At 38.0% G+C, this 17,771-nt stretch overlaps 2 protein-coding genes across 3 annotated transcripts; both read left to right on the top strand.

Moving 5' to 3' along the window:
• The first annotated feature begins 1,427 nt into the window (after positions 1 to 1,427).
• On the top strand, positions 1,428 to 8,406 carry LOC113742066 (probable phospholipid-transporting ATPase 4). Its single transcript, XM_027269770.2, has 12 exons — positions 1,428 to 1,858; positions 2,054 to 2,185; positions 2,483 to 4,508; positions 4,592 to 4,702; positions 5,079 to 5,355; positions 5,435 to 5,523; positions 5,618 to 5,702; positions 5,790 to 5,999; positions 6,142 to 6,267; positions 6,910 to 7,008; positions 7,154 to 7,345; positions 7,451 to 8,406. Exons 3-12 carry the CDS (start codon positions 2,677 to 2,679, stop codon positions 8,120 to 8,122), a joined length of 3,693 nt encoding a protein of 1,230 aa, XP_027125571.1. The 5' UTR covers positions 1,428 to 1,858; positions 2,054 to 2,185; positions 2,483 to 2,676; the 3' UTR covers positions 8,123 to 8,406.
• Positions 8,407 to 9,118: 712 nt separating this feature from the next.
• Positions 9,119 to 14,170, top strand: LOC113742065 (casein kinase 1-like protein 2). 2 transcript variants are annotated; one of them, XM_027269768.2, is made up of 14 exons: positions 9,119 to 9,686; positions 9,795 to 9,835; positions 10,625 to 10,694; positions 10,801 to 10,949; positions 11,028 to 11,123; positions 11,212 to 11,282; positions 12,061 to 12,122; positions 12,228 to 12,291; positions 12,368 to 12,452; positions 12,534 to 12,660; positions 12,785 to 12,867; positions 12,948 to 13,011; positions 13,248 to 13,375; positions 13,485 to 14,170. In XM_027269768.2, the coding sequence occupies exons 1-14, from the start codon at positions 9,611 to 9,613 to the stop codon at positions 13,770 to 13,772; spliced, it is 1,404 nt and encodes a 467-aa protein (XP_027125569.1). In that variant the 5' UTR covers positions 9,119 to 9,610; the 3' UTR covers positions 13,773 to 14,170. The 2 variants fall into 2 exon arrangements, with proteins under 2 accessions (XP_027125569.1, XP_071903083.1); XM_072046982.1 differs by lacking the exon at positions 9,119 to 9,686 and having other exon boundaries at positions 10,820 to 10,949.
• The last annotated feature ends 3,601 nt before the right edge of the window (positions 14,171 to 17,771 follow it).

Raw genomic sequence — 17,771 nt, 5'->3', positions numbered from 1 at the left:
AATTAGGTGATTACAAATCCAAATGCGATTTGAGCGAAATTCAAATCTTTCATTAAATTTCTTAATCCAAATAAGCCTTATTTATCGAGGCCTTTTTGTGAGGGGGTAAAGACGTAAAAAGAACTCAAACACCTGGAGAGAAGATAAAATGGCTGATAATTCCAAGAAAGTGTGGGACGAGGAGGAGGATGGATTGGGTGGCATGGAGATTGGATTGGATGGCATGTTAAAATGACTTTAAATGTGGGGACAAACCGCGGCAGAATATCCAATCATCCCTTGTTGTTTTATCTTTTGTTGTGGTTGCCACGTACTCTAACTGGGACCAACACCTCCCTAGTGTTGAGTGTTGACCACGGTTGCGATTTTAGGGCAAGTTTGGCTCCCCTACCTATCTTTAGTGAGTGGAATTTCAAAGGATTTGCTCATGGTTTCGGTGCAAATGGTACTTGCCCATCCAGTGTCCTTATCATTTGAGAATTCTTATCCCAGCCCAAACCAAACAAATCAAGTGGAAAGAGTTGAATCATCAAAATAGTGAATCAGTTCACCTAGACCAACTAAACTAAAAGTCCTAGCTTACCTTCTCCAACTCAATTCTTGATGCAGCTGAATGATAGCATGAATTCGTTCAAATAAAACTATGAATTTTATTACTGTTTGTTAGTCACGTGCAAGTAAAATATTATTCTGAATTTTAAAACCATTTTATGTATGTTAAAGAAAATAGTACACTCTTCCAAAAAAAAAAAAGACATTTCCATTTTCATCACCACCAACATAAAAAAAAAAGAAAAAAAAATCACCCTCTGGAATAAAGCTAAGCAACCACCAACCTTTGACTGGTGGCCATCACCAAAGCATTAAAACTTAGTAAGATGGGAGGTCAAGGATTCAAACCTTGCCTTCCACCAATTGACACATTAAGTGGCTCTGCTCAAAAAATCATGCACCCGTCTGGTTAGGTAGCGGTTCAGTCCCTTCTTGATTACTCTTGGATCTCTTCAGGTCCACCCCCTCCCCCTAATATACTAATATAGGATAGAATAAGTTATACAATAGTTATCGTCTTAGAAAAAAAAAAAAAAAAGGAATAAAGCTAAGCAAACCTAATCATAATTCTCTAAATTAGACTAGCCATAAATTTTCTCAACTCCCATTTTCAATTTTCTTTGATGGCTAAAATGAAGTTTCAAACATGGCCTTTGTAGAAGGAGGTTGATTCTGTCATTATGTATTATGAGCTCAGATTCAGAAGACCCGATTCCGGCTCCGGACGAATCGCAAGATGTCAATTGTTGTCAAGTCTTCTTTCGTTTTTCTTTGCCTTTTCTTTCTCACATTGGAATTGCCACGTCACAACTACTTCCTTTTTACTTAGCTCTCAACGGATACTTATTACTCCCGTAACTAACTCCTATCGGAGCACTACAATGATTAATTAATTTTGGTATTATTCCCAATTAGCCTTCATAAAATTTTTTAATCCAAGGCAAATAGACAACAAAATATTTACTACTCCGTAGTACACATTTACTTGAATTTACATTAAAGGAAAAAAAAAAAACTAAAAGCACCTTCTTAATAGCATGTTAATTAAAACGCAAGGAAGAGAGAGTGACCGTGAAATGCTGGCATAGGTTCGCACTTGGGACGGAGAAAGGGCTCTTTTTCTTGCCTAAGTCGCCCTTTCTCGGTCTCTCCTCCCTCTCTTTCACATCTCTCTTGAATTTTCTCTCTCCTCCATTGCGATCTCTGCAACTTTTCTGTTTAATCTAATTGTTATTCGAATTGGGTTTGTTCTAAACTTCTCGTTAGAGCTGTGACTTCTTTAGTCTTGAGACCCACCTCATTCAAGGTACCCCTTTTATTTATCTATCTGATTTCCACGCCTTCTTGTTCGTTTCTGCATTTAATTAATGCGGGTGCGGGTGCAGTTAAATCCTTGGTAAATGGGATTTTGGTTCTTCTTTCTCGGGAATATTTTATTGGATTGTAAGAAATTAATCTGCTTGTCGTGAATTAAATTGTCGGCATTTGTTTTTTGTTTCAGGATTTTTTTTTGCGGCAATTTCAGCCGGGAAACGCAATGTGATGGTTTTCTTCAATTCGAAAGTCTATAATTCGATGTACATGTGAGTTTGAGAGGAAATTAAAGCGGGCCTCAGAGATGTTATGGGAAAAGGTTGGATTTTTAGCCTTTATTTCTCGGAAATTTAAGCTGATTCTTCTTTTGATCCATCTTGATTTTAATGTTGTCTTTTGTGCTTTGCCGAAGATGCAGTTGTGATTGGGGTTTTAAAAGGAGTTGAGCCTCATGGTGATCCTATCAAAATTAGTTGAAATCTTGAGAATCTGGAGTTGCTAGTTTTCATTATGATTGATTTTATTGAAGTCACAGCCTGATAAATTTAATGGTTCAATTTTGAGTACTAGTCTGGTCAAGTCATTAATTTATGTTTCTGTACACGGGCTGTTTCAGGTAATGTCATGCTGATTTGCTGCAATTATCTTTTCCTCGGCTTCAGTCGTCCTTCAAGAATTTTAACTTAATTCTTCTAGAACAATGATATGAACTAGGAGGCCATTTGAGGGGGGCGGTGAAGATAGCGTTGTGGGTTTCTTCTGATGATTAGATCAGCTGTTATCTTCATATAAAGCTGAAAACCCATCAGAATGGCGAGGGGCAGGATAAGAGCGAAGCTCCGCAGGAGCAACCTGTACACATTTGCATGTCTCCGGCCAACCACTCAAGAGACCGAGGGGCCACATCAGTTCCAAGGCCCTGGTTATTCAAGAATGGTTTACTGTAACCAGCCTCATGTTCATGAAAAGAAACCTCTTAGATACCGATCAAATTATATATCCACTACAAAGTACAATATTGTTACATTTCTACCCAAGGCTATTTTTGAGCAATTCAGACGTGTTGCCAACTTATATTTTCTCCTGGCAGCAATCCTGTCACTTACTCCAGTTGCTCCATTCTCAGCTGTCAGCATGATTGCTCCCCTAGCCTTTGTTGTTGGGTTGAGTATGGCAAAGGAAGCTTTGGAAGATTGGCGGAGATTTATGCAGGATATGAAGGTTAATTTACGTAAAACTAGTGTACATAAAGGAGATGGTGTATTTGGTTATAGGTCATGGAGGAAGCTTCGGGTTGGAGATATAGTGAAAGTGGAAAAGGATAAATTTTTTCCTGCAGATATCCTTCTTTTATCATCTAGTTATGAAGATGGAATCTGTTATGTGGAAACTATGAACTTGGATGGAGAGACAAATTTGAAGGTAAAAAGAGCTTTGGAGGCAACTCTAGCTTTTGATGAAGATTTGTCATTCAAGGACTTCACTGCTACAATAAGATGCGAAGATCCCAATCCTAATCTTTACACTTTTGTGGGTAATCTGGAATATGATCGTCAGGTTTATCCTCTTGATCCCAGTCAGATTCTCCTCAGAGACTCAAAGCTCAGGAATACCGCCTATGTCTATGGAGTGGTGATATTTACGGGTCATGATAGCAAGGTTATGCAGAATGCAACCAAATCACCATCAAAAAGGAGTAAGATTGAAAAGCAGATGGACAAAATAATATACATACTTTTTACCCTTCTTGTCTTGATTTCTCTGATTAGCTCAATAGGCTTTGCTATCAAGGTGAAGTACCAGTTGCCAAACTGGTGGTACTTGCAAGCCCCGGATAGCCAGAACTTCTACAATCCACTCAGGCCCGAGTTGTCAGGCACATTTCATCTAGTCACAGCTCTCATATTATATGGATATTTAATACCAATATCCCTATACGTGTCAATTGAGGTTGTCAAGGTCCTGCAAGCATTGTTCATCAATAAGGACATTAACATGTATGATGAAGAGACTGGAACTCCTGCTCAAGCAAGGACATCAAACTTGAATGAGGAGTTAGGCCAAGTTGATACGATCCTTTCTGATAAAACTGGAACTTTGACATGTAACCAGATGGACTTCCTCAAGTGCTCAATTGCTGGAACTTCATATGGCAAGAAAGCTAGCGACGTGGAAGTCGCTGCAGCAAAGCAGATGGCAATGGACCTTGAGGGGCCAGATCCTGAGTTAGCAAATGTAGTGACTCCAAAGAATCATACAACCCTTCCCTGGGAAACCAATGGGCAGGAACTTCGGGCATCAGAAATAGAATTAGAGGCTGTTATTACCTCAAAAGATGAAACAGACCGAAAACCTGCTATAAAAGGGTTCAGCTTTGAGGATGACCATCTTATGGATGGAAATTGGTTAAAAGAGCCCAACACAGATTTCATCTTACTATTTTTTAGAATACTTTCTCTTTGTCATACTGCAATTCCTGAGCTAAATGAAGAAACTGGCACTTTTACTTACGAAGCAGAGTCACCCGATGAAGGCGCATTTCTGGTTGCTGCTAGAGAATTCGGGTTTGAATTTTGTAAAAGAACTCAATCAAGTGTATTTGTTCGGGAGAGATATCCTTCTTTTGACAAGCCTGTTGAAAGGTGAGGGTTTTATTTTTGGAGGTCACAAATCTATTTACCCTTGTTTGGTTAATTGTGTCTTATGCTTTTGTGTAAAATTCCAGGGAGTTCAAAGTTCTCAACCTGCTAGATTTTACAAGCAAAAGGAAACGAATGTCTGTTATTCTTCGTGATGAGAATGGACATATTCTTCTTCTATGCAAAGGCGCAGACAGGTTCCTTTTCAACATCTGTGTCTGTCTGTGTTTTTTATCGCCTGGTCCACACTTCCGAAATGTCTAAATATAGTGTTATGTTGCATTCCAAGAAAAACAATCAAGTTAGAGTACCTGTAGAGAATATGCATATATTTTATTAGCAATTCATCCTTTTGTGCTTCACTTGCAACACCTTGGGAAACATCAAAAGGGAAAAAGAAATGTTGCAGTCCTGTGGTGTGGTGGGTGGTTGAGCTTGTACATTTGGCTGCATGCAAGCTTCTGGCTTGTGTAATTAGACATCAGACAGGAATTGTTTTGAGACCTTTTCTGATTGCTTCTACTCAGATGTGGCCTAGCCTAACGAAGTTGTTCCTTTCCTTGGATTACACAGCATCATCTTTGATAGATTGTCAAAAAATGGGAAAATGTTTATTGAATCCACCACAAAGCATTTGAATGAATACGGGGAAGTTGGTCTGCGTACACTGGCACTTGCCTACAGGAAGCTCGATGAAGCTGAGTATACTGCCTGGAATGAGGAGTTTTGCAAAGCAAAAACTTCAATCGGTGGTGATAGGGAAGGAATGCTTGAACGTGTATCTGATATGATGGAAAGGGAACTGATCCTTGTTGGTGCAACTGCTGTGGAGGACAAACTGCAGAAAGGGGTATACAATGAATTTTTTGATGCCTGAATAATTGTTGCTTTAAAGTTTGTCTTACCTTCCATAGCTTGTCGTTTCTTAGGTGCCTCAGTGCATTGATAAACTGGCACAAGCTGGACTTAAGCTCTGGGTGCTGACAGGTGATAAGATGGAAACTGCAATTAACATAGGGTCAGTCTCCTCCTATAGTAAGCTGGTTTTGTCTGGACTCGACAATTAATGCTTGCATAATCACAAAGCTCAAACTATTGTTTCTTTTGTACAGATTTGCTTGTAGTTTGCTTCGACAGGGTATGAAGCAGATATGTATAGCAGCAAATGCAGACTCATTAGCTCAAGATCCAAAAAAGGTAGCTATCTACTGGAAAATTATGCAAAGCTTAGTCTGAAGCTTACTAAATTTTGCATTCTCCTTTTGTTTTTATCTGACTCATCAGGCTGTAAAGGACAGCATTTCGATGCAAATTGCCAATGCATCTCAAATGATCAAACTTGAGAAGGACCCCCATGCTGCATTTGCATTGATCATTGATGGGAAATCTCTGACTTATGCCCTGGAAGATGATATGAAGTACCAGTTCTTGAATTTAGCAGTTGACTGTGCATCTGTCATATGCTGCCGTGTCTCTCCTAAGCAGAAGGCTCTTGTGTGTAATGTGTTCTATTTGCCTATGGGATTTTCTTTAAGATCTTCTTTGTGCTACTCATATCTAGACTTAGCTGCTTTTCTACTACGTTTGACTTTCTCTCTTGTCCTTTCTCCATTCTGTTTCCATTGACCTTTATTAGGTGACGAGATTAGTAAAAGAAGGTACTGGAAAGACAACCCTAGCCATTGGTGATGGTGCAAATGATGTTGGAATGATTCAAGAAGCAGATATCGGTGTTGGCATCAGTGGTGTGGAAGGAATGCAGGTTTGTGAAGTATCTTACTTACTTCCATTTGAAATATGAGGACTTGCAGAATAGTCTGCATAATGATGTGTCAGATGCAGCTGCAAAAGTTCCACTTTTGAAAGTTCTCATCCCTCCGAAAGCAATTAATTTGCATTTGCCATCATATGTTGTTTATAAAACAACTGCTATTTGCATTGAAGGCCTGCTAAAGCACTCAGGCTTACTCTTTGGAATATAAAACATCTATTCTGCTGAAAGGATTACATGTAGCCTGGATTTTCAATTAGATAAGAATGGGTAGTTAGTGTGTTATCTTTAGATGATGGGAATAAATGAAGCGGAATGTTAGGAAGCATCTGAAATTGTCAAAGTAGTTGCCTCTTAATTGTTATTGACGTCTTCTGGCCTATTTACAAAAACCTCCAACTGTTCTATAATTACATGTCATTATTCAACTTCCTTCAAAATGTCAAGTAAGTTAACTGTATGTTGCATGGAAGCATCATAACTCCAGGCTGCACTTTGCTTATCCTTCCCTACGTGTACTTCTTTTGTCTATGGACTATGTTGCCTACTAGGATTTCATAAATTCACTTTAGTAAACATGGTTTGGTTTTGAGCTGTTGTGTTCAAGATGACAAATTTATCACCTCTTTACAGGCTGTGATGGCAAGCGACTTTTCTATTGCACAGTTCCGGTTTCTGGAGAGACTCTTAGTCATACATGGTCATTGGTGCTACAAGAGAATTGCCCAGATGGTAATACTCGGTCATGGATGCTCGTGTCTTTTCCATTCTTGGCAAATGCTTATGCTACTATTGAAAAGTCAAATATTTTTCTCTGGTCCATATCTGCTACCTTGCTTCATTCGCCTGTCAATTCTTACGATCCAATTTCTTTCAGATATGCTATTTCTTCTACAAAAATATTGCTTTTGGCCTCACTCTGTTCTACTTCGAGGCCTTCACTGGATTTTCTGGACAATCCGTATATGACGATTGGTATATGATACTATTCAACGTTGTGCTCACTTCGTTGCCTGTCATTTCGCTTGGAGTATTCGAGCAGGACGTTTCTTCTGAAGTGTGCTTACAGGTTAGATTTAAAGTTATGCTCTTTTTCTGGTGTTTGCTATGTTTTTGTTCTAGCGAACAACGGATCTAGCGCTCCATGCTGATACAGAAGTAACCCGCTATGCAGTTTCCTGCACTGTACCAACAAGGGCCCAAAAACTTGTTCTTCGACTGGTATAGGATATTCGGGTGGATGGGGAACGGTCTATACACATCCCTCATCATTTTCTTCCTCAACGTTATCATATTTTACGACCAAGCTTTCCGAGCTGGAGGTCAGACTGCGGATATGAGTGCTGTGGGCACAACAATGTTCACGTGCATCATCTGGGCTGTGAACTGCCAGATTGCACTGACGATGAGTCACTTCACCTGGATACAGCACTTCCTGGTATGGGGCAGCGTTGTGACTTGGTACGTTTTTCTCTTCATTTACGGGGAGATGTCTCCGGTCTTCTCCGGTAATGCCTACAAAATCCTCGTGGAAGCTTTAGCCCCTGCCCCAATATATTGGTCTACTACCCTCATAGTAACAGTCGCATGCAACCTCCCCTACTTAACTCACATAGCATTCCAAAGATGTTTCAATCCCATGGACCACCACGTCATTCAAGAGATCAAGTACTATGGGAAAGATGTTGAGGATCGGCATATGTGGAGGAGGGAGCGATCCAAGGCAAGGCAAAAGACCAAAATCGGGTTCACTGCACGGGTGGACGCAAGAATCAGGCAATTGAAAGGGAAATTGCAAAAGAAATATTCAACCTTGGGAGGACGTAGCACCTTGGCTTCATCTTGATTGTGAATTTTTTTTTTTAAACTCTTTTTTCTTCCTGTTTTGGCTTCTAGTATAGCATATTTTTTTTTTCTTTTCCTTTTTAGGCCATCTTCAGTTTTTGATATATGGTCCCTTCTACGGCTCATTCTTAACATTTTTTTGGCCTAGTATACTAGCATAGTACATAGCGAGCGAGAGAGGTTCATTCATTACGTCAAAGCTTTTTGGCTGTTGTATGTATTGATTCAATATTAAGCTGTCTATTGCAAGCTTTTGAAATATAGCCAATGCATATTTTTGCCCTCCTCCTCCTCCTTACTGCCGCTGAAAAAAAAAAGTGTATAAATACAAGAGAGAGTTGGAGTAATTGTCAATGTGGGGTAAAATTCGGGGTGATTATTAGAGTTAGACACCCATTAGGAAAAATTCTTTAATTATTTGTTAAACAATTTCACCTCTCTCTCTTCTTTATAACAGAGCGTCAATTTGAAAGGACAAGAGTGCTGCTCCAACGACCCGTCGGCTGTGGTCTGTCTTGCCTTAGAATTCAAAACCGAAAGTTGGCCCGTTTAGATTGCATTTTCTGTCATTTTTTATGAAAAAAATTATTATAACGATTTGATGTACATGAAAAAAAAAAAAGCTAGTAAGGAAATGTGATTACGAAAAATGATGTAATTTTTCGACAGAAAACAGCAATCCATACACTTTTACATACATATCTATGACGTCACATTGACTGCAAAGATATCGGACAGACAGCTACGAAAACAAAACTGCAAAAGGGTTGTCCGCGCCGAAAACGAACTCGTACAATGTCGTCTTGTCAGAAGATTTCTAAAACGACGTAAGAAGAAGAATCCCCCGTTTACCCCCCACATTTACCCCCCACCACCCCTTCCCCTCTCTGGGGTTCCAAAAAAAAAGAAGGAAAAAAAGAGGTTACTGCAGCCAAAAGAGTTGTAGTCGCAGTAGAAAAACGTACGGTAAAACTGGGTAAATGAATGAATAAATAAAAAGCAATTAATAAGTGTAAAAACCGCTAGTGCTTCGATTGGATCAAAGCTCCCACGGAGAAGCCATGATTTGATACCATCCCCTCCTGCCCCCTGAGAACTTCCCATCCACACCACCTCCTCCCCAAAAACCCCACCAACAAAAAAAAAAAAGAAAAAAAAAAAAACCAAAACCACCCCCAATTTACCTTTGCCAGTTTTTTCAATTAATGCAGAATTAGGCGAGTTGCTAGGTTTTTCTCATTTTTCTTAAGCTACTTTAGGAAGGGGAAAATTTTTTTTTTTAAAAAAAGACTTTCACTACGTTGATATATGTATATTTTTCGGTTCTTTTATATCCTCGAGTCGTTTTTACAACGCATTTCGTCTACATAACAAGCGTTCATATGCTAGGATTTTGTTTCAATTTAATTTAATTTTGTTGATTCTTTAAGAGATAAAATTATTAAGTTAGGGTTTGCGTTGGATTGTTGAATATTCCAGCCGAACTGGAATGGAGCCTCGTGTCGGTAATAAGTTTCGGTTAGGTCGGAAAATCGGCAGCGGCTCATTTGGGGAGATCTATCTTGGTTTGTCTATATACTAGGATGCTCTTAGATTTTTCTTCTCTGACATTTATTTATGATTTTGTTTGTGCAAGTAAATTTTCTGATTGGAATTTTAATGTGATATTTTAGGTACTAATATTCAAACTAATGAAGAGGTTGCTATCAAGCTTGTAAGTGAATTGTCTCCAATTTTAGTTTTTTTCTTTCGTCCGCTTTAATTTTTGTATTTGAAACTTTAAGTTTCTGCTTTTGGGGATTGATCCTATTTAAACCCAAATCTTTTTTCTTTTTTCTTTTTTTTTTAATGTGGCATCTGGTCTATTTTTTGACTTGGTTGCTAGCTTAGGTTAAGATTTTTCTTTTTTTCTTTTTTTTTTGGGTAAAAGCTCAGGTTAAGAATGTGATGTGCGTGGTGATTACATTGTTTTCCCACATGAATGCGAAATAAGTGAGCTGTATGGGTTGGGCTTTGACATATATAGGTTCCATTTCTGATGAATGCTGGCTAAGGTTTGTTTGAATTTGGATTTGCAATAATTGAAATGTAAGGCGAGGCCAAGGATATTGCAGAAGGCTTTTGCTATTGCTAATGCAAGATGAGTTGCGGGCATTAGCTGTTTTAAGAATCAAGATTGCGTTTTGTACTATATTTTCTTATAGGGTTTGATAAGGAACAAACTTCTTGGTGGCCAAGATTGTAGTTTGATAGAAATTGGGTGGTAAATTAAACTGAGCAACTCATATCTTGTGAGAGGTTCATCATAATATTTTGAGATACTTTCTTTGTTTATCTTTTGTTCTTTACATACTGGGTTGAGGTAAGAAGTTGGAAATTTGTGGTGTGGAGTTGGTCTTTTTATTCAGTTTGTGTTATGTCACCAAACTTCTTTAGGCTGATTAACAGAAGAAATATTTTATTTTCAGTTCTTTGATTGCATTTTCCTTTCCTTTATACTCAGGAAAATGTCAAGACAAAGCATCCGCAGTTATTGTACGAATCAAAGTTGTATAAAATACTGCAGGGAGGAAGTAAGAACTCTTTTGTCAGAGTAGTTATTAGTAGTGATCTTTTAGAAATGCAAATTTTATCAGTTTTATATCCTCATCAGTTGGCAATTTTTTGAAATTTTGGTAGCTGGAATTTCAAATGTTAGATGGTTCGGAGTCGAAGGAGACTATAATGTTCTCGTGATGGATTTACTGGGTCCTAGTCTTGAAGATTTATTTAACTTCTGCAGTAGAAAGCTGTCTTTGAAGACTGTTCTAATGCTTGCCGATCATATGGTTGTCTCACTGTTTCTCATTTGTTTATTAAAAATGTCCCTCTCGTTGCCCTTGTTGTAAGTTTTACATTCTTTTCAGATTAACCGGGTTGAATTTGTTCACTCCAAATCTTTCTTGCATCGGGATATCAAACCTGACAACTTCCTTATGGGCTTAGGGAGACGTGCAAACCAGGTGCACTCTGATGCTTTTTCTCATCCTTTGTTTTACTTGCTTGATTTTGTGGTCTCTTTTGATTCATCCTGACGCTCAGTCATTGTAGGTTTATATCATCGATTTTGGACTCGCTAAGAAGTATAGGGACTCGTCTACTCACCAACACATTCCATATAGGTGAGCTCTCTGGATTTCTATGTGGTTAATGATGCTCCAATTCAAAGGGTTTTGGTATTAGTTGGGTAAAGTGATTGACTTGTTTCGTATATAACCCAAATATTAGGACAAATATCATATTTAAAGATTGTAGATCGTTGTCCTCTTTTGCCTTTTCTTTGATTTTCAGTTAAAATTTCTGGTCTTGATTCTATTGTTTTCTAGTTTTAATAAGATTATCATTTTCCTATCGGTTTGACTTAACATGTTTGATCTAATTATCCTTTATAAGAAAGTTCTAAGCGCAAATCATCAGGAAAGGGAAACTTTTGGTATGGGGTACTGTGTTTCTGTTTAAAACTCAGCTCAACAAAGCAAGGGATGAGCAACTAAAGAGACTAATCTCCAAAGGATGCTATGACCCCACCTTAGCAGGTGTTCCTTGATCTAAAAGAAAAACAACAGAGCCTAACCTATGCTTGTGGTAGTCATTCTGTAAGTGCATTTTAATGAAATCTAGAAATAACTAGGGCTCTCTGTTAAGTATTTGGCCCGCTTACTGAGAATCTCTGTTGCTTAGTGTTTTACTCTTCTTTTTCCAGGTTCTTGATGGTTGTTTATGTGGATAACTCAGTTGAGTTGTGTTTCCTGTAATTATTTTGATAAGTACTCTTTATGTCACAGATCATTTGTGTTCATCCTGTATTATACTTGTTTCTGGGGTGCTTCTAGTTTTCTATATTATCTACCTTAGTTAGCAAATTACTGATGTATATATCTTGTTCAATGTTGAGTTCAGAGAAAACAAGAATCTGACTGGAACAGCCAGATATGCAAGTATGAATACTCACCTTGGCATTGGTAAGCTTGTTGCCTTTTTGCTCTTGCTTGTATCTTTTTCTATATATCAATTACTTCTATTTACATCTGACATTTGTTCTTCTTGATGTGGTGTTTACTTCTCAGAACAAAGTCGAAGGGATGACTTAGAATCGCTGGGATATGTTCTTATGTACTTCTTAAGAGGGAGGTATATTTCAATTATTTTGTGTGTTTAATCTCTTTTTCCATTATAGATATGCACTCACCAACACCAAAGTCTATAGTCTGCCTTGGCAGGGGCTGAAAGCAGGCACCAAGAAACAGAAGTATGAAAAAATCAGTGAAAAGAAAGTTTCGACCTCCATTGAGGTAAATTTCTTATGGGATTACCGAGGCCATTACTTGTCTATCTTCTGAGATTAACTGCAAACTGTATTTTCTTCGGTCTAGGCTTTATGTCGTGGCTATCCTACAGAGTTTGCTTCCTATTTCCATTGCTGCCGTTCCCTTAGGTTTGATGATAAACCAGATTATGCCTATCTTAAGAGAATTTTCAGAGACCTTTTCATCCGGGAAGGTTTGATAATACCACCTTTACTTAAGCTATTTTGGTTTTGGAAACTTGAAAAGGCATTATGATCTGTTACATTTTGAATTGTAATGTCATTCTTTCCCTTCTCCAACCTCGCCTTGTTTTCCAGGCTTTCAATTTGATTATGTATTTGATTGGACAATCTTAAAATATCAGCAGTCACAGCTTGCCAATCCTCCTTCTCGTGCTCTTGTAAGTGACATAGAAGCTCTGTTTACATTTTTTAATGGCCCCGTGGTTGTAAGATGATTACTATGTGTTTTTCCGGATAGGGTACAACTGTTGGAACTAGTTCGGGAATGCAGGTCAGTGCTGCCAATCATGATAGGCAACAAGGTGAGTATCCTACAATTGTCCTGCTACATATTGTAGTTCTACAAGTACTGGGCTTTCTTATTCATAAATACAAGGTCCATGTACCATCTGTTTTCTTTTGTATTTTTCCTTTGTTTTTACAGCACAAACTTGATCGAGATGCATTCATTTTGGCGAGGCAATTTCTCTTCAAGAATATGTAGATTTTTTTTTAGTAGTTGTAACGTAACAGCTGTAACCTTTGCTTTGCTATGCAGGTGGCGAAGATGGTAGGCCTACTGGTTGGTCAACAGCTAATCAAGCTCGTAGTCGAAACACTGGAATGCAATTGAATTCCGGAAGCTTCTCTAGACAAAAACCAAATGGTTTGGTGACTGGTAAAGAGGTCCGTCTCTCAAACCTAAAATCTATTATCCACAATAGTCTTGCGCTCTTATCAGGCTTCTATAATTTCATCTTCTTTTCTTATTTGGATGGGCACATGCATTTTGCAGGTTTCTAGTTCTATGTTCCTCCGTTCAAGTGGATCTTCAAAGCGACCTGCCGTTTCTAGTAGTCGTGACCCTGCAATTTTGGTGGGTAATGAATCTGAACCGTCACGAACTTGTACAGCAGATGCAAGCCCAGGAGTTCTTCGTAAAATTTCCAGCACTGCACAAAGGAGTTCTCCAGTTGTATCATCCGATCACAAGCACAGTTCTTCTAACATGAAGATTTTTGAATCCACCATCAAGGGTATAGAGGGCCTGAGTTTTGGGAATGAAGAGACGTTGCACTATTAGCTACTGCGTGTGATTCATTTCTTACTGCAAATCTTGGTATAATGAGCAAGCCTGTGGTTCTTCGGGGTAATGTTGGAGGCCTGTTATCCATCCACCTAGCTGAGGGTGAACGGGGTAGAAATTGGGAGCGTAATTTGAACTTGAAATGAGGAGGGAACGACAGGGGTTGTCAATGAAAGTTTAGATGCATTTTTCCGCTACCTTCTGTCAATGCGCGTTCGAGTGGTTCTTGGCGTTTAGCGTTCACATTTTTCTTGTTTCCCACCTATATATATATATATGTCAGTCTCCTACATTAAGGTTTATGTCGACCACCTTGAGCAGAACTGTGGCCTATGTATTATGTACAATGGTGACTAAGAGGTATGTATTGGTTTGGTTGAGCTCAATTTGGTACATTTGAAGGTTGCAGCACGTAGCTTAATCTACTACTAATACATTTGCAAAAGGTTGATCTTCAAGCGTGCGTGTGCCAATCATATTATTATTGTATCTTATTTTATACATAGGATGTCCCCGAGGGGTGGGTCTGAGCACAAAATCCCGTGCTCTTAACAATCAAAATGACCATTCCCTCGATGACTAGAATGGCTCCAAATTTCTTCCTTTGTGTTTGGAACTTGGAAGTTGATATTGACTGGTAAAATGCAGGGGTGACGTTTTCTTTTCAACTCCAGAAGGAAGCGTTTGTGCGGCCTGCTGGATTATTATCTCGAAACCCCAACTGAACTTATACTACTGACATTGATAAGGTGACTGGGAGATCTTTGCCTGTTTTCCATTTTTATAACGTTTAGAATCTCCATTACTATTTCAGTGAGTAAACAAATGAAAGAAAGCCGTGCCCCGGATTGCTGATCATGGAGATACTTGCATTACGACCCAGTGGACGGCAATTTTTCAAACAAAAATTGCTATATTTTTTGTGAATATATTTTTTAATCACCTTTTTATATCACATATATCAAATCGTTACAGTAATTTTTTTACAAAAAAAAATTTTTGCCTCACAAATCCCAATCACCTTTTTATCTTCTCAATCACCTTTTTATCTCACACACATCACATCACAAAAAGTGCTACAGTAAATATCTCAAATAAATCATCCAAATAAACTCTTATCCAAACAAACTCACTGACTCCTAATTGCTAGTAATAGGGTAGGTAGTAACGACTGGTAAATGCACTCAATTGACCGGCACTCTCAAAGTCAACGACATGCATTAGTAGGCCGGCTTGGTGAAGAAAGCAATGCAGTTTTTCCAACAGAAATCAAGTGGACATTTAATTTACAGCACACTGCATTGCTTAATGCTACAGAAATAACAACTCAAGATAACACTAATAATAATAATAATGCGATGATGATATTATTGTTATGATACTATAATAAATAAGCGTAAGAATAACTACTACTACTACTACTACTACTACTTCTGAGTTCTGTCGATGCTGGCTAGTTTCCAAAAATCAAAAGTGTACGAGTTTACATATCACTGATAAATTACGTTGTAAGAATTACACAAACAGGTTTGAACAAGACAACACTCAAATTATGTGAGAACTGAGCATTATTCTGTCTTTTCTTCACCCAAAACTAGAAGCTGAAGCCAAGTGTTTGGATAGTGAAATTATTCCAAATATTATTTCGCTTGAATCATAAACACATTTTCCAACCCATCTTTTTATATTTTCAATCACTTTTTTATCTCACATACATCAAATCATAAAAAGTGCTACAGTAATTATTTCAAATAATACTCTATCCAAACAAGGCGTCTAGCCTAATGTCACTAACCGACCCTATTCCTATTGACGACGCGTGCTAGTTGGTCGGATGAGCAGACTAATCACAGCAGGAGGAGCTAGCTGGAATCCACAGAGTCTAGAAGAAACAATTCCATCTTGCAATTTACAAATAAACAGCAGAAAAATGTACAAAATCGGCTGACATTTTGCAATCATCATCAACACAGAGCCAGTAGTCAGGACACGCGTGATGAATAGCACAGAAACTTTTGAGATAGAGAGGCTTTTAGCGGTTTTGTACCAAGTGCATTGGATGTTACTACTAATACTACTTTCTTTTATGTGCAATGGTACAAGCAGAAAATGCCTCAACCTTATCTTCATCAACACACCAAAATTAACAGGCCAACAGCTCTCTTTCTTTACCTTTTCTTGTATTACTCCTGATTTGTTCATATGGTGGATGGCTTTGGAAAAATGAAAAGCAGCAATAATCTAGAACCATTTTCGTAATCCCAGATGGTGGAACCAAGTATATATATATATATATAGAAGGAAACCACAGATGATTCCATTCTTCCACACCTTGAAAAAAAATTAAATAGAATAGAAGGAAGAAGACAATCCAATAGCTTTGCCCAAGAGAAACGTAAGATGAGACAGTAATATTTATAGGATGGTATATAATTCTCAAGTAAGTAAATGTATTCATGTTTATGAAGGAGAGGAGACTCGGTCATGGCCCATGGGGACAACTTCACAGGACAAGACCCATTATGTAACGACATCTTTTTTTTCCTCGTTCTTTTCCTTCCAGATGCTAAGACATTACTATACGACAATAATGAAAAAAAACAAAAGATAATTAAGAATTAAAAAGATGATTGGAAACAAGATCAAAACAATCTCTTTTTTGCTTTTTTTTTTTTCATTGCGGTTCTTCCTTGGGGTGATAAAACAGACAAAATCAATGCCAAGATAAATGAATGAATCACCACAATCCATGAACAACATCCTTGATCCATCTGAAACTTTTCCTGAAAGAACCCTTCATTTTGCCTTCAACAGCATAGGCCTTATAGCTGACAACTCTCTTCTTCCTCTGCAACTCGGGATCACTAAAGCTCCAACTTTTTGAACTGGAAGCAACCCTGCTCTTGCTTTTCTTCATCTTCCCGTCCTTAGTTAAATCCTGCGCGTAGGCTGGGGGCTGAGGAGGAGGAGGAGGCTGGATATAGGATGTATAAGAAGTGCTATAGCTCCTGAGTTCATGCATGCTAAGAGGGCCTGCTACTGCTGATGCTGCCCCGTCTCCATAGTAGCCATCTTCTCCATGCTGCATCCTTCCTTCCCTTGTTGATTTAGATCTAGTATATTTCTCCATCAAGATTAATTCAAATCAGTAAAGATCAACCAGCAAAAAGAAGAGAGAGAAGAGAGAGGATGAGAAGATACAGGTGGGGAAAGCTACGAGGATTGAGGATTTGATGATTTTTCTTCAAGTGGTTGAATTCAATGGCGTGGCTCTTGTCTAGTGAGCAAGTAAATGGAAACAACTCAAAAAATGGGGGATGGATGGTTTCATTGTCTGATGCTTTAATTTTTTATTTTTTTCATTTTTCAATTCTTTAATGCGATATACTACTACTAGTACTAATGAAAATCCTTTAATCATTAATGGAGTGCTTGTAGATGATGACTTTTCTTGATGGCAGTTTACTGTAAAATGTGGTAATGAAAATCCTTTAATCATTAATGGAGTGCTTGTAGATGATGACTTTTCTTGATGGCAGTTTACTGTAAAATGTGGGACACTTTCTTGTTAGCACTACTGCTACTACTTCCTCCGTTCCACTTTGATAGTCCTGATTTTTTTTTTCACACAGTTTAAGAAAAAGTAGTTAATTTTGTTGGAACGATAAATTTAGGTAGTTATTTTTCTAAAATGCCCTCACATTAATTAGAGTACAACTTTATGAGAACTTAAATTGATGGTAAAAAAAGAATCAACTCTCATTAAATGGATAGATTTATAGTAACAACAACTTACATTGAATAAGTGTATTTTAAAAAAATTAAAATATAATTACATTCTTCAATTGGAAAGTGGACTACAATGTGAGATATACGAAAAAGGAAAACAGGACTGTCAAAGTGGGACGGAGGGAGTATTTTATTTCTTCGATTGTCGTAATAATAATTAACATTGCATGTTGTAGCGATGCCTCGTAACATGATGACTGGTCAAAC

Source organism: Coffea arabica, chromosome 4e (genome assembly GCF_036785885.1).
Source record: "Coffea arabica cultivar ET-39 chromosome 4e, Coffea Arabica ET-39 HiFi, whole genome shotgun sequence".
Lineage (NCBI taxonomy): Eukaryota > Viridiplantae > Streptophyta > Magnoliopsida > Gentianales > Rubiaceae > Coffea > Coffea arabica.
This window is presented reverse-complemented; position numbering and strand designations above follow the sequence as displayed.